The 14,415-nt window shown below is 46.4% G+C and overlaps 1 protein-coding gene across 14 annotated transcripts in view; it reads left to right on the top strand.

Annotated features, from left to right (window-relative positions):
- RANBP3 (RAN binding protein 3) overlaps positions 1 to 14,415 on the top strand; it is a 64,305-nt gene that overhangs the window by 12,204 nt on the left and 37,686 nt on the right. For all 14 annotated transcript variants that reach the window (XM_003797983.3, XM_003797984.3, XM_023517979.1 and 11 more), the window contains exon 2: positions 9,040 to 9,095. In XM_003797983.3, coding sequence (XP_003798031.1) covers positions 9,040 to 9,095 — 56 coding nt within the window. The remainder of the gene's footprint in view (positions 1 to 9,039; positions 9,096 to 14,415) is intronic.

Below are 14,415 nucleotides of genomic sequence, written 5' to 3'. Positions count from 1 at the left end.
TGCCTCCCAAGTACCTGGGATTACAGGCGCCTGCCACAACGCCCGGCTATTTTTTGGTTGCAGCCATCGTTGTTGTTTGGTGGCCTGGGCTGGATTTGTACCCACCAGCTCAGGTGTATGTGGCTGGCGCCTTTAGCTGCTTTAGGTGTCGAGCCAACACCCAGCTATTTTTTTTTGTTGTTGGAGTTGTCAGTTGTTTAGCAGGCTTGGGCTGGGTTAAAACCTAACACCCTCAGTGCATGTGGCCAGCACCATAACCACTGTGCTACGGGCACCGAGCCTGAGTATTACAATTTTTACACAGTTTTTTCCTTTCTTAAGATATGCGTGTATTTTTTGGCACTTCTGTATATTCGAGTACTGAGAAAAGAGTTGAGTTACCCAGGGCCCCACCACCCTGCATTAGCTGATCTGGTGAGCCCCAAATATGCTGTGCACTGAGAGGCAGAGAGGTGTCACCTAGCAACAGCATGTTTGAGATCCATTCCCTTCTTCACCAGAGAATTAGTTGGAGGATAGAGCTGCTACATCGTGACTGATTTACCTTTCTGTTGTGGCACAGAACTGTTTATAATAATTCCTGAGGAAAAAAATAAGTGACATGAAAGGTTGAGATACTGTCGCCAGATTACAGTGGTTGCCACATATTAACAGACTGTTATTTGTGTTGGCAAGATGCTTTCCATATTTTTTTCACAGATAAGAAGATTAAGACATATCAGCCCAGGATTAAAGCTAATTTTACACAAGTACCTTGCTGCCGTTTTGGTCAAGAATTCTAAGTGGCTTTCCAGATGGGGGCAGTTTTCCTGGCAGGTGTTGGAGTCATCCTTCAGGAGGAGAATAAACAGAAAAGGCAAAAATATTCTCTTCTGTGTTTTCTTGGAGATACTTAGTTTCTTCTATTTAAATTTAGCAGGAAATCCTCCAAGAGAGAGGCTGGAGGGAGCCATGGGGAGAGGGAGGCACTGAAGCTTATTACCGGGCAGGCTGCCCTTGGCTACTCTATACATTATTTGTTCTGCAGCAGTAAAGTTTATGTGGAAGGGGAGAGGGGTGGGAGTGGGCAACGCATGGGGTGTGTGTGTGTTGTCAGATTCTGAATAAGTTATGCAAAGCATTCCATGGTTAGACATTCAGCAGACAAAGACAGAATGTAACTTGTTTCACAACCGAGTGTGTACCTTGGAATGTGTCTTTGATTCTTTCTTTTGGTTTTGAGGCAGGATCTCACTCTGTCACCTGGGTAGAGGGCCATGCAGTCATAGCTCACACCAACCTCAAACTCCTGGGCCCAAGAGATCCTCTTCCTTCAGCCTCCTAAGTAGCTGGGGCTACAGGTGCCCACCACAACACCCAGCTATTTTTAGAGATGGTGTCTCACTCTTGCTCAGGCTGATTTCTTAAACTCTTGAGCTTTCAAGGGATCCACCTGCCTTGGCTTCGCAGAGTGCTGGGATTACAGGTGTGAGCTACAGTGCTCAGCCTCTGTCTTTGGTTCTTTTTCTTTCTTTCCTTTTTTTTTTTTTTGAAGACAGAGTCTCACTTTGTCTCCCTCAGTAGAGTGCCTTGCCGTCATAGCTCACAGCAACCTCCAACTCTTGGACTTACAGGGATGAGCCTCCTTGCCTGGCCTGTCTTTGATTCTTTTCTCAACATTCTTAAAGGATTTCAATATCTGCAAGGATCTGTGTAATTGCACATGGTATTCTTGGGGCGGGTGGTCACATGACCTGTGAGAAACCTTGCGCTGACCCCAAAGCTTGTCACAGGCCCCCTAGTTTAGTTTGTGCTCTCACATAGGTGCCTATGCAGAATGTTGACAGGCAGCTGCTTTATTCTTGATGGTAAGTAGCATGGTATTGAGGAGCATGGGCTTCCAAGTCAAGCCCACCCGGATTAGAGACCTTGACCCACCTTGAACTAGTCACTAGATTCTTGTTTTCTTTCCTGTAAAATAAGGACATTGATTCAGGAGGTGCTCCCAAAGTGCTCTAATCAGGGAAGTCACCTTTCCAGGAACCCCATGCCAGGGCCCTGTTTCATGGATTGATTGGTGTGTGATATGGAGGTCTACGCCTGCTTGAACCTCCCAGGTCACTGCAAACAAGACCTTGCCTGTAGTTGGTGTAGTGCTTCTCCCTGGCCTCAGCATGCTTTTCAGGGTACTACAAACCAAGTCCCAGGTGGCTACTGCCCATTCAAGAATACAAGAATCCAGTGACTAGTTCAAAATAAGGACATTGATTCAGGAGGATACGTTCTGTGGTGGTTATGCAGATTTAGTGAGAATAATTCAGATAAAACATAACACAATAAAGAAGTATTTGATGAAACGATCCTGAGTTTGGGAAAACCCATGCAGGTAACTTTGCTGCGTGTAACATGGCAGAGGCTGGGAGAATCTACAGACACTATTCTAAGACCCCTGTTAACTTAGAGGGCTGGGAAACACATTCTTCTATTCTGGGCTACCTCTGAGCTTCAGGCCAGCTCCTTACCTCACTTGCAGTGGGCGGCAAGGGCCCCAACTTCCTTAGACAAGCTGCAGGGCAAGATGTTCTCTACTGTGCCCCCCTCCCTCGTCCCTGCTGCCTCTGAAATAGATACATAAGTCATTTTGTGTAAAGGTTTTGCTATCAACCAATTGGCAGAAATGACACAGATAAAAATCTTTGCATTTTGGTCCCTGGTTGTTGAGGTGGTACGAGGAAGCCCAATTTGCTCAAGTGTCAGGCTATTTAAAACTATGTTTCTTTTGACCCTTCTTACCCAGTGTTTGAGGAGGTATCTGGGCTTACTCCCTAGATAAAGACATCATACACCAAGTTATAGAGATGACCTTGGCCAAGATTTTTATGGACCTCCCACACATGCAGGCTATCTGTGGATCATCCATGGACCTTTTCTTGGAGGGGCCACCTGTTTGAGACCCCACATCCCTAGAGACCTACAGCTCCTCCCAGGGACAGTAGGGATCCTGTGTCCTTCCAGGGTAAGAGATCATCTTCCACCAGGACCACGCCCTCCCCCTTTTTCTTTGCAGTGGTCTTTGGCTCATTTCCTCAAAAAACTGCCTGAGTTTGGGGTTTGCCTTCTGGGATCCTCTCTGCGGGCCCATGTAGGTATGAGCATGCAGGCCTCAGGCACAGGGCAGGTTGGAGGTGTACCCACATAGCTCCTGTTGCCTTGTTTTCTAGTCTGTCCCTAGGGTGTGTCCCAAGCACTGGCACAATACCAGGCCTACTGCTGACCTCCTAGTTTTCCAGTGCTCCTCACTTGCTGCAGATTCCTCCTATACCCGGTCACCAGGCCAAATGCTGCTCATTCTTCTATTCACACCTCTTCCATGAAGCTTTTCCTAATTTTACTCCTTTCTACAGTCTTACTGGGTTAGGAGCCCCAGCTTTGCCCTCCCAGGGCATCTTGTGCTTGTAATGTTCAGTTGAAGTTTTTTTTTTTCTTTTTAGAGACAGAGTTTCACTTTGTTACCCTCGGTAGAGAGCTATGGCATCACAGCTCACAGCAACCTCCAGCTCTTGGGCTTAGGCGATTCTCTTGCCTAAGCCTCCTGAGTAGCTGGGACTACAGGTGCCTGCCACAGTGCACAGCTGTTTATTGATGCAGTTTGGCCGGTACCAGGTTTTAATCCACGGTGTATATGGGGCCTACTCAGTGAGCCACAGGCGCCCCCTCAGGTGGAGTCTTAGGTCTGCTCCTGGCAGGCAGGGGACATGTCTCTGTGTTGCTGCCATGTCCCCATAGGTCTGATACACTGAGTGCTTAGGTGTGTGGAATTGCTAAAAGTTGTAGTAGCTGCTGAAAGAATATTATTTGACTCTGAATCCCACATGCAGCCTTGGAAATGGGAAAGAGGACCCTGACAGTCACAGCCATAGGAGGATGAACAACAGGAGTTGAGGGGACAGGGTAAGAGGCTCCCAGCAGCTGGCAGAGGTTTAGAATGAGTGCAGAGATCACTAAGCTTTCTGTGCTGAGACTTGCTTGGTTCTTAGCAACAACCAGGACCTAGGCTCAGGGCCTTTCCTGGGTATCCTAGCTGGTCTGTCCCACTTTGCATCTGAGCCTCATAGTTGGGAGGAAGATAGCAGGGGACAAGAGGGGGAGCTGCATTGTGAGCCAGGATGCCAGCAGGGGCTCACTCCTCTTAGCTTCTGTTGTCCCTCTCCCCTTGCTGTTGTCATTGGAGATTGGGGCAGGCAGGGGACTTTCCCTGGCTCAGGTCTGTGGTTGTCCCGTGAATCACCATTAGGTTCAGGCTGAGTGTTATCTGGGCACAGGAGCTGGGAAAGGCCCAGGAGGAGGCTGCTGGATTGGAGGGAGGAGGGGGTTGAATGGGCAGTAGCCACCTGGGACTTGGTTTGTAGTACCCTGAAAAGCATGCTGAGGCCAGGGAGAAGCACTACACCAACTACAGGCAAGGTCTTGTTTGCAGTGACCTGGGAGGTTCAAGCAGGCGTAGACCTCCATATCACACACCAATCAATCCATGAAACAGGGCCCTGGCATGGGGTTCCTGGAAAGGTGACTTCCCTGATTAGAGCACTTTGGGAAGCATTTGGTCAAAGGGGGGTCTTTCTGTTGGTTTCCTGAACTCTACTGTGCTGCTATGTGTAGTTCCTTTGGACAGGCCACACCCTCCCACCACAGTTGGTCACCAGGCAGACTGCTTTTTACATACTAATTTGATTAGGAAATGTTTTACTGGACTATTTTACAAAAAAAACATTTGTTTGACAGAATCTGGGATGAATAGTTTGCATTTGTTGATATTTAAATATTTTAGGTTTTCATGGTGATCTGGGTCTCCAAAAATCTCTGGTGGTAGTTTTCCCCTGACCTGTGAAAGCAAAGCTGGGCTAGACATTAAAGCAGGTCATAGTAGCCTCCCTGCTTCTGGTCTCCTGTGCATTCCCTAAACTTGGGTTTCAGGTAGTGGCATGCATGTTACTTGGTGACATAACAGAAGCTGCTTGGTGATGAAGGATGACCGCAGAAAACAGTCTGTCCCCATTGTGATCAGTGTAGGGCGGTCCTGTGTGGAATGAGGCACGAGAACCAGTTTGCAGTTTGGAGCCTCTTACTGCTGAGTGGAAGTGCAGTGTGTGTAACTGATGGCTTTGTGTTCAGGATGGAGAGGTGATAGTTCATTTATATGCTTTAGTTAGTGCAGTGAATTAAAGAATGAAGGCTGTCTGCCCCGTCAGCAGGGAGCTCTGCTGCAGTCCTCACCTACTGGCTGCATCCTGTGCTGTTCCTCTGGAGAACCCTGACTGTGCCTGGTTCTCAGTCCTATTCTTTGTGTGTGGTATGTAGCATTACATTCACACCGTAATTGCTGGTTAAGCACCTGCTGTGTGTGAAGTTCTGTGTTTGCCATAGGGAATACAGAGGTGAACAGAACAGATGAGGCCTCAATCCTCTAGCTCAGTTCCTAGAGGTAGGAATGCCTCTAGGAGTGCCTGGGCTCCCTAGTGCCAGGCCACCATGTGCACTGCTGCCCCTATCACATGTTTTCCTGTTAAGTCTTCTGCTCTTAGCCTCCTGTTCTCTACCTTTTCTGTGGTGCCATGCACAGAATAAGGGTAACTTAGGAAATGTTTATGAGAGTATATAGCAGCTGGTGTTCTATGTGTGAACAAATAGAGATGGGTTTAGTTCAGATACTTAACTGGATGATGTCTACACAGCATGTGATGGGGACAGAGCTGTTTCAGATGCTGTGGCTCTAGTCACTCAGCCTCCATCACAGGCAGCCTCTGAGTGCCCTGTGGCAAGGTAGAATCCAGAGTTGTGGTCAGGAGGGAGCAGAGCAGGGCATGTGTGCAGTCCAGACTGGGAGCTTCCTGAGGGAGCGGGTGCCAGCCACACAGAAGGTAAACACATGTTCTAGGTAGAAGGACGGAACCAGGCAGAAGTCCAGGAGTGTGTCATGAACATGGGGCATGCAGGGGACAGCAGGCTCTTTACCACGGTAGTAAGGTGGGAGGGTGTGGCCTGTCCAAAGGAACTCAAAATGTCCATAGAAGGAAGTTGGCAGTTTTAAGTGCACGTTTTATACCAGTGGTTCTGCCTGCTCTGATTTAAGGGTCTGAAAGTAGAGGCAGAGAAAGAAAGAGGGTCTGAGTGGTGGCAGGGTTGGGGAACAGGAAATAGGAGGTAATTAGGGAGGATCTGATTGGGCATCACCCTGGCTTTCCTGTTCTCTGAATCTCTGCTTTCAGAGCTCAACCCACATGTCCCCTTCCACAGCCTCCCTCTACTTCCAGCTGGGCAGCTAGCCCAGGTCTATGACAGAATTGTTCCTTCATCAGAGAGGTCCTCTCTTGGCCCAAGCCTGCTATGTAGTCTAGAAAGGCTTCAAGTCATAGGCAGCCCAGGCCTCCAGAAGTTGTCCCAATAGCTGAGGTCACCTCTAAGGATGTGCAGATCAACCAACACAGTTCTCATCACTACAAAGCTCTTCCACTTCCCTCCAAAGGATCCTCTCTTCATTCTGCCCTTCCTCACTAGCCTGGCACCACACCTTCATCAGATATTTATTGGATTGCCACGACAGGCCAAGTACTGTTCTTGAGCCAAAGGATGCCAAGGGGAGCAAAATAGCGTCTGTACCCTCCTGGAGTTTGTACCTTCCTAGGAAGACAGACTGCAAACCATAAATATGGGGCAGGTGAAGAAAAAGAAAGTATGTTAGCTTCACTTTGAGGCTACTCCAAGGTTTATTCTCTACAGTGCCCAAGTATAGCATATGTCTAATTAACCCCACAGTGGCTAGACCATGATTCTCTCAGGCTGGAGTGACACAGAGCAGAAATGTAGCTCAGACTGGGAAAGCCCAGGCGTTGCTGGAGCCTATTACAGCAGGTACCTGAATTCCTCTTGCTGCCGGGGCCCAGTGCACGTGCAGCAGGCTCTCCCTGAATTCAGCAAAATTCAGCATTGCTTGGCCTAGCTTTAGGCCGAGCTCAACTCAGGGCCTCCACCAGTGTGACCAGGATTTAGTCATCCATCTCCAGTTCTGTCTCCCCCTGTGTTTGCTTCAGTTCCAGGCCCCTTATGGTGACACTTGACGGCTGGTGGCCCCAGGGTCATCTCCCACCAGCTGAGCAGCTCCAGCAGGAAGAAAACACCCTTCCCCAGTGTCTCTAACAAAAGGCCTGGCCTCCTTCATGGGCTGCTGTGTTCCCTAAAGCTGAGGCTTGCAGTACTGTCCTTGTCAGGCCAGAGCCAGGGCTGAGGTTGGCTTCCTCTGAAACATGGGGGGTGTTGGGGAGGGGTGGTTCACCAAAGCAGATGGGGCTGGGGAGTGTGGAGATGGCCCAAACCCTAGCTGCTTCCTGTACCTCTGAATACTTTGCTGGGGCCTGATCTGTAGGGCAGTGCTGCAAGGTCTCTAGGTTCCTCAGTGGCAGATAGGGCTGTGGCTTTGCCTTGGGGTCCCTGTAGCATTCCTTTGACGTTATTTCTTGTCCAACAGAGGCACATTCATTTGAGTTTATTAAGCAACAGCTGTGTGGTGTGTCAAGGAGGTGGCTACCTAAGGGAGGCCTAGAAGCTACATTGGAGATGTGTCAGTGTCATTCATCCCAATATTTGCTGTCACTGTGTGTGCAGTTGGATCCAGATGTAGCAAGGCTTTGGGGAGCATGGTGGAGGGAACATCACAGTGAGTGGGCTGTCTGTCTGTGGACTGTTGCCCCAAAGTCAAGACTTCTGCAGGAGTGGGATAGTGTTGGTTTGGTCATCCTGGTGCTGACCCATCACTTTTCATTTGTCATGCACCTGATCTCCCCAAATCTATTCTCTCTGCCCTTTCCCCAAACTCTTCTCTTTCAGCCTGAACAGACCTCCCGCTTCCCAGTGCCTTCTCCAGCATTTCTCCAGATCCTCAGTATGGCAGCCCTCACCCCCACCCTAGCACTCTTAAGAGCTGTGCCTTTGAACTGCTGTTCGGATCCCTCCATCTCTTCTTCTTGAGACTCCAGCACAGCCCCCTCTTCTTGGGCTGTGCCCAGGCATTACTAGGGGCCTGTGAGAGCAGGTGCCTGAATTCTACTTGCTGCAGGGGCCCAGTGCACCTGCAGTAGGCTTTTCCTAGGCTCAGAGCTCCTGCTTTGCCAAGCTCTATGTGCCTTGAAAAGTGAAGGAGGCCTTTAGGGCACCAGGCCTTGAGGCCATGAGGCAGATGTGGCCTGGGCCTCCCCAGTGGAGTCATGGCAGTCCTTGTCAGTGTGTCCCACGGGGACTTCCTGAGCTGCCACTCACACTAGGGTGAGTGCAGAGGGCTATGGATGTTGCTGCCCCTGGGTAGGAGACAAATGGTGTTTTGTGGAAACTACAGTGGTGGAGCATCCCATGGTGTTTCTTCTTTCAACAGCAGCTGTCCTAGGTGGGCTCTCAGACCCTCAGCGGCTCTGTGTTCTCACTCCCTAATGTAGAGGGAAGTTTGCATCCTGGGCCTGCTGGGCCAGGTCTCCAAAGAGCATGAGCAACCTCTCTAGCAGATACTGATCAGTTGCTTTCTGGCCTGCAAATTAAAACAAAACAAACAAACAAAACAAATTTATCTCCACCATTGGAAATTCAGGAGGTTTCACATAAAAATCTGGAGTCTCTATGCCACATTCCCGCAGGACTACACAGTGGCTAGCACTCTTTGTGCATTTCTGCTCTCATGTGCATGTCTGCTCCAAGCAAGTCTTGAAAGCTCCTTATTAATTAAACAATGTACATAGAGAAACAGGCCTGTGTCATACCAGTAAGTATTGAATTTCATACTGAACACACCCATGCATCCTAGTGTTCATGACAAGAAGCTCCCTGAAGTGATTTGATGCTCTTTGGAGTTAGTAGCTTTATATACATACATATATATACACACACACACACGTTGTACACACATATATATGTACACACGCACACATACATACACATATACACTTATAAACCAATGTAGGTTTGTTTACTGTGTGAATATAGTGTTGGGGGGAGAAAAACCAATTTTTCTTTTTGCAGAAAAGCCTGCCATTGCTCCTCCTGTCTTTGTGTTTCAGAAGGATAAAGGACAAAAGGTAAGGGGCCGGTATGTTCTCTCTTTGCATCATTACTCTGATTTCTTCTTTCCCAGGGAGTTTTTCCTTCAGGTTACGTTACCATAGCTGCTTCTGCCCATAGGCGGGGTGACCTAGGTAGGGGCCTTTAAGACTTTACACTGGGCTGGGTGTGGTGTCTTGCGCCTGTAATCCCAGCACTCTGGGAGGCTGAGGCCAGTGGATTGCCTGGACTCACAGGTTTGAGACCAGCCTGAGTCAGAATGAGACCTCGTCTCTAAAAATAGCCAAGCATTGTAGTAGGGAGGCTAAGGCAAGAGAATCGCTTGAGCCCAGGAGTTTGAGGTCGTTATGAGTTGTGACGCCATGGCATTCTACCAAGGGCTACAAAGTGAGATTGTCTCAAAAAAAAAAAAAAAAAAAACTCCACACATTTGGCTTGGAGAAGGAAAGCTTGGCCTTAGATTGCGGTGCAGAGAGGTTAAGGCAGGCCTGGTGTGGGATGGGCTCACAGAGTGTGGTTTGTTCAAACACTGTTAGCAACCTTCTTCTAAATTCCTAATGATTTGTTTTAGAAATGCCTCTGTATACTAGAAGGAGTAGCAGTAGCAGAGGAGCAGAGTAGGGGAAAAGGTAGAAGGAAAGGGGTTGAAGAGAAGATAGATAGCAAAAGTGGTTAAGGGGCAAAATAGGACCTTTAAAGATTTTAGGGGTATTCTTTTGGCTCTAACTAACTTGGCATAAAGGTATTTAGAATTATTAGTTTGCTTGCATTACATACTTATTATCCATCATCATGAGGTTGCTTTCCTCCTTAAGTTTGGGTCATTTAGGGGCACCATTGTTAGAAATACCCTGCCTGTCAAAGGTCTAACAGGTGTGGAGTAGGATCTGTGATAAAACAGCCATAGATGTTGCTTACCTTGAGCCATAGGTTTATATCCCTCCGTGACAGATAAGTGTGGAAGATCAGAGTTGTGTCAGAAGTTAGTTGGTGCCTGTAGCAGTGTTTTGCAGCTTATATGAGGATTCCTTCTATTTGTCTAAAAATTGTGTGGTCACTTCCCACTGAGGCCCCATGCTGGAAGTAGTAATTTATTGTAATACTTGCTGCAACCTTTATGGTTACAAAGCGCTGAATTTAGAAGTATTTTTGTATCTGGTTGACAATTAACAGCATTTGAGAATCTTATCAACTTGGTACTCCTGAGGATTCTGTCTGTTGCAGGCTACTGGCTCCCAGGTTGGGAGCTACTGTTCTAGTGATTTGGGACTCATGACTGCTCGTCTTAAATCCTGTCTAGTGATTTGGGACTCATGGTTGCTCATCTTAAATCCTGTCCCTTGGTCTGAGAAGAAGCCAGAATTTCTCTTTGTATGGCCCAGTTTTCCTAAGCAATGTTCAAGTGCCTAGCAGAGAATGGAGGAGACTGGGGGGGTGGGGAGGAGGCTGCCAGCAGCCCCCACCTCAACCCCACACAAGGTACTTCTGGGCTTGTTATCTACCTAGGCTTGTCAGTTTAACTATTGTCTCATTCTCACCTTTAACTTTCCCATTGTTAATTCTTTTGCTTAAGGAAGAATTAGGAAACCTGTGAAAACCTTTTTTCAGGTGATATTTTCAAGGTACATCTAACTCTCTTCTCTCCCCTGACTTGGGCCCTGACCAGTACAGCTTAATTACATGTGTTTTTCTTATCTAACCTTTGGAGGTTCAGTCTGTATGAAGGGGCTAACAATGGCCTTTCCTGTAGTTTTTAGGAACATAATATTAAAGTCTTAGGAGTTGGATGCATTAGAGCTGTGTTTGAGATGCTATTCAGTAAAATCAGGCTTTTATAGAATTTTGGAATGTATTATGGTCATCTTTTGAACCACTTTCATTTTAAAGCAGGGGTCCACTGCTGCCTGTTTGTTTATTTTTAGGTCCCTTGTCCAGGCTTACTTCAGAACTCCTAGGCTTAAGTGATCCTCCCATTTCAGCCTCCCTGGTAGTTGGGACTACAGGCCTGTTTCATAAACAAATTTTTGTTGGAACATAGCCACAACGGGCCCCAGTACAGTACTCTGTGGCTGCTACAACACCAGTTTGGACAGCAACCATATGGCGTACAGAGTTTAAGCTACTTAGTATTAACCCTTTGCAGAAAAAATGTTTGCAACCCTTGATTTAAAATTATAATAGGAATTCTTTAAGCTTGTACACCTTATGGACAACTTGCATGATGAAACACTAAAATATAATATGTGCTCAGATGAATTTTAAATACTTTTAAAAATCTCTATCTCTTATTTCAGTACTACTCTCAAAGAAAAGGTGGTTCTGTTGCTTTGTGATTTGAAGGCTGATTTACATGTACAGCCTTCGAGAGAATCTGTGTTAGAGTTGAACCTGAACCAGCAGGCTAACAAGGAAGGCTTCTGCATCATTTTAAAAATGCCCTGGTATAGTCCCTGTCAAAATGTTGACTCAGAGCCAATTCTAATGGGCTTCTAAAAATAACTACTCTCCAGCTCTTCTGAGTTCAGCTCCCTACTTCTGTGGCACAATCCCTAAAAGGGCATTGGTGACCCTCTCTTTGTTAAAGACAGACATAGGAGGAGCCTTTGTTAGGGTTGTTTTCTTAGCTCTCACAACCTGTGAGTCAGGTAGAAAGTAAACACAGAGGGCAGATGTCTAGCTTCACTCCTCCTTGGCTTCTCCAGGCCTTCAGAAATCAGGCACAAAATTTATGTCAAAAATGAGAATTTGAAGGCCGTTAAGTTTCATTCTTTCTTGCAGAGATAATCTACCTATCCCCTCTCACTCTCCAGAAGCCAAGTTTAGAAAAAACTTATAGGGCTACTGTTGGGTTTTGATTTTGTTTTCTGAGCAGAGTTCCATCCTTTTTGCTTCAGATCTCTATTTTGAAAATTTCAAATTTTATTTTGGAGATTTTCAGATCTTTAGAAAAGAATAATACTGTGAACGCTTGATTGTGCCTCACCCCACTTCACTATTGGCAGTCTTGCCCTGAATGCTTACACCTGGCTGTGAGCTCCATCCGTGTGACATCCTCTCTAATGCTGCATCTGCATGTAGCGGCTCCTGGAATCAGGCCATTCTCCTCCATGGCCTCAATACTGTGTCACTCCTAAGAAAGTGGTGTCCTACAACATGTAGTCCGTATTTTATTTATCTATTTTTTGTTTTTTTAGAGACAGAGTCTCACTTTGTTGCCCTTGGTACAGTGCAGTCGCATCTCAGCTCACAGCAACCTCCAACTCTTAGGCTTAGGTGATTCTCTTGCCTCAGCCTCTCAAGTGGCTGGGACTATAGGCACCCGCAACAATACCCGGCTATTTTTTGTTGCAGTTTGGCCAGGGCCAGGTTCAAACCTACCACCTTCGGTATATGGGGCCAGCACTGTACTCACTGAGCCACAGGGGCTGCCCTGTAGTCCGTACTTTAAAGGACTAAATTGTCCTAATTGTCCCAGAAATGTTTATTGTAGTGACATCCTGGGAAATCCTGTTAGCAACTGTGGAAATAACTAACTTGTCTTTCAGTAATGATTTCAAACCACATAATGAATTGGCAATAAAGGGCCTGTTTGCCCCCCATTCAAAAGAGAGAGCTGGCTCAGTGCCTGTAGCTCACTGGTTAGGGCACCAGCCACATACACCAGAGCTGGCGGGTTCAAACCTGGCCCAGGCCTGCTAAACAACAATGACAACAACAACAACAACGAAATAGCTAGGTGTTGTGGCAGGCCCCTGTACTCCCAGCTACTTGAGAGACTGAGGCAAGAGAATTGCTTAAGCCCAAGAGTTTGCAGTTGCTGTGAGTTGTGCTGCCATGGCACTCTACCAAGGGCGACAAAGTGAGACTCTGCCTCAAAGAACAAAGAAAGAAAGAGCTACATGTGCCCAGGTGTTATTGCTGATTCATGATTGAGATAAAGGATTTAGATGAAAAGAAAGAAAGAAATTAAGCTGCCAGCCTAGGAATTTTTTGTTTTTGTTTTGTGGCCAAACTGCACAGTGTTTTCTGTGGATGCTGCTGTCATGTCAAATTGCATTTGCAGCAGACTGCACATTGGTGACAGTGGCCTGCATGTGGAGTCCCAGTGGCATTGCTTAGCCTTAGGACAGGTTGCCAAATCTTCCTATTGTTCCAGGTTAGAAAAAGCAACAGACATTTTGGACAGTTTGAACTTCAGTCCTGGCACCTAAAATGAATTCCTGGTTAGATTGACAGCACAGGAATTTTATTTACTTCCTTTCCTGAGTGTGCTTCCTGGGTATGGCTGTCTTCCTGAAATGCTTGTATTCACATGCATTGGTATTTAGGGGGCAAAAATGTTTCTTAACTATCATGAATGGAGACAGAGTTCTTTCTTTTTCTTTCCAATGTGAAGAGAATTTAAATGTCTTCATGTGGGTTGTTTCATTATTTGTAATGACTAAATGTTTCAGTTGTTCTTTCTTCAAAGCATTTGTTAAGTTGAAGGCTCTGGGATTACACTGGCAGGGTAATACCTGTTTGGTAAGAAGACAGAAGGCACCACTTAGCAGAAGGTGCAGTGTCACTGAACACAACTGTGGATTTAGGCCTAATTGTGAAATTTACTGTTGATGAGATAAGCTTGTGCACAAGGTTTTGTCAGCCACATGTATTTTAGGATGATGATAAAGTCTGGTGAAGTCTTAATGTCTGATTTTACCAGACATTGAAAAACTACAAGGCCCTCATCTTGGTTCTTGAGAACTTGCCCAAGAGAAACAATAGGACCCAAGTAGAAAATGTTGGCACAATATGTGTTAATTCTCATAAGAATTGTCTCTAGATCCAAGAGAAGACGTGATGTGACACTTTTCAACCCTTGTTAAGAGTCATTAATTTAACTGAAGATGAAGAATTGGACCCTGTTCTGATCCCTTGATGCCTTGATTTCTATCTTGTTGAATTTCTTTTTGGTCCTTCCATTTAGTCATTATAAGAGTGTTTGAACATTTACATTCCAAAAGCAGAGGTTTTAAAACCAATTCCAGTGATTCTCTTGTGAGGTCTTTTATCTCTAGCCATAAAGTAACAGCAGATGGTAGTGGCTGGACTGCCCCTGTCCACATTACCTGGTGCAGGTTTGGGAAGGCATTTATGTCCGTGGATCTCCCCTGGATAGAAAGAGGCAATGGTGTGCCTTGGTGACTCTTGAGACAGGAAGATGAGTTAACATTATGTTGCTCTTTGCTTTCTTAAGAATTCTTAAAAGAGCTCTTAAATCCTTTTCATAAAGTTTCCAGCTCACACATTAAAAAGTAATGCCGGCTCAGCACCTATAGCTCAACCGGCTAAGGC

This window comes from Otolemur garnettii, unplaced genomic scaffold (assembly GCF_000181295.1).
Source record: "Otolemur garnettii isolate 467f Iridium unplaced genomic scaffold, OtoGar3 scaffold00127, whole genome shotgun sequence".
NCBI classification, from domain to species: Eukaryota; Metazoa; Chordata; class Mammalia; order Primates; family Galagidae; genus Otolemur; species Otolemur garnettii.
The sequence above is the reverse complement of the archived record's forward strand: the minus strand, read 5'-3'. Positions and strand labels throughout refer to the sequence as shown.